The 1,840-nt window shown below is 46.5% G+C and overlaps 1 protein-coding gene across 1 annotated transcript in view; it reads left to right on the plus strand.

Moving 5' to 3' along the window:
* Nucleotides 1-917: 917 nt before the first annotated feature.
* Nucleotides 918-1,840, plus strand: part of LOC106812989 (FRAS1-related extracellular matrix protein 2-like) — a 21,250-nt gene continuing 20,327 nt past the window's right edge. Inside the window, exon 1 of the mRNA XM_014817029.1 lies at nt 918-965. Within this exon, the coding sequence (XP_014672515.1) occupies nt 938-965 (28 nt within the window). The 5' untranslated portion in view covers nt 918-937. The remainder of the gene's footprint in view (nt 966-1,840) is intronic.

Below are 1,840 nucleotides of genomic sequence, written 5' to 3' on the forward strand. Positions count from 1 at the left end.
CTGGGAACACGCTGGCGGGACAGACGTTCCGCGTGAGGTGGGCCGTCATCGCCTGGCAGCGAGAGCACTACGTCGCGCCGGAGACAGACGGAGAGCTGCGCATGAAGCTGCTGCGAGTCGGTTACCTAGGCGACGCATCGTTCGTCGGTGGGTTCACGGCAGCTGAGAGTTCTGTCCGTGTGTCCGTATGTCATTCTGTTCGTCGCTCCGTCCGTCCGTCCGTCCCTCCGTCCGTTTGTCCGTCCGTTTGACCGTCCGTCCGTCCGTCCGTCCATCCATCCGTCCGTCCGTCCCTTCGTCCGTCCCTTCGTCCGTCCGTCCGTCCGTTTGTCCGTCAGTCCGTCCGTCCGTCCATCCGCCCGTTCATCAGTCCGTCTTTCTGCCTACCTATCTGTCTGCCTGTCTGTCTGTCTGCCTGTCTGTCTAGCTCTCGTTCTCTCTCTCCTCACGAAACATTCACCATGTGCGCTAATGCAAGTGGTTTCCACTGAAATCTGATTCAATCAAGCTGTGAAGAGATATATTGATAGATATATGTGGAGAGATAGAAATATGTCAAATATTATGCTGCTGGCAACGTTTGGGGCAAATAGAAAAATGAAGTGATGCGTGAACTAATTTTTCGTGAACAACAACGTGAAGATTTTCAGCGCGTGCTTTATTACGTAGTGATAGATTGTCGATGGCGTCATTATCTTGTTTACGCGACGCTAGCTACACGCCATTCTCTTGCTCAGATATCGCCGTCAGCACCGCTGCTGGCACACCTGCCATCAACGCCGACGATAGAGGGCGCCAGGTTCAGTTCAGTCCCGGCCAGCGGGAGGCCACCTGGTGGTTGAGATTCGCCGATGACGTCATGTTTGACGGCGAACGGCGATTGGCGGTGAGCATCGAGCATCCGGTGGCAGCGGCAGTCGGAACTCCCGCGGTTGCCATGGTGACGATCGTGGATCCGGAAGACGGTACGCGCACGCCCTCTCGCCTCATTCTCGTTCCTCGTCGTTTCCGATTTATTTATTTATGTATCTATTTATTTATTCATTTAAAGATGGTACATTGGTAAAAGATATATGAACATGAGCTTGCAAGCCCCTTACCGTAAAGCAGACTAACTGATAACCGTTACTGATAACAGGTTCAGCGTTGCAGCGTAATTAACCGATGCAAGCACACTGCAAACTATCTGGCTTAGTTTTTCTTTCACACGTTAAAATGACTAGGTCACGAATTTTCTATGGTGTGTATTTGTAAAAATTTTGTTGCAATTTTTTTTACATGAAAAGTAAGTACTAACGGCACTAATCGTATTCTCAAATTCTTACATTTATGATTGATTGATTGTTTTTCAACTAGTTAAAAATCCAAAAAATCTGGGCGATTTGATATATCGATCACGACATTAAATGCTTGCTATGGGCTATGTAAGAGTCACGAGTGTTTGTTCACATCAAACGGAATAGCAAAATAGGAAGAATAATGCAGCAATTTAACTATAAAAAGCGATTAGAATCACTTACATTTTGTGAAAAAGTGGACATAATTTTTTTTTACTTTTACTATTTACGGTGACGTAATCACTTTAATATATACGGACAATTAGTATACTAACGGATAGCTCGACTATCCGCCTGTGATGTGAACTGACGACTAAGCGTTTGGAAGATACTAGAATTAGATAAAAAGAGCTTTACAAATGAGCTTTGGGTAAGCGTTACGAAACGAAACGAAACGTAACGTAACGTAACACGGCGTATCGCAACATAACGTAACGTAACACGGCGTATCGCAACATAACGTAACGTAACACGGCGTATCGCAACATAACGTAACGTAACGC

The sequence above is a fragment of the Priapulus caudatus genome, unplaced genomic scaffold (assembly GCF_000485595.1).
Source record: "Priapulus caudatus unplaced genomic scaffold, Priapulus_caudatus-5.0.1 Scaffold711, whole genome shotgun sequence".
NCBI classification, from domain to species: Eukaryota; Metazoa; Priapulida; class Priapulimorpha; order Priapulimorphida; family Priapulidae; genus Priapulus; species Priapulus caudatus.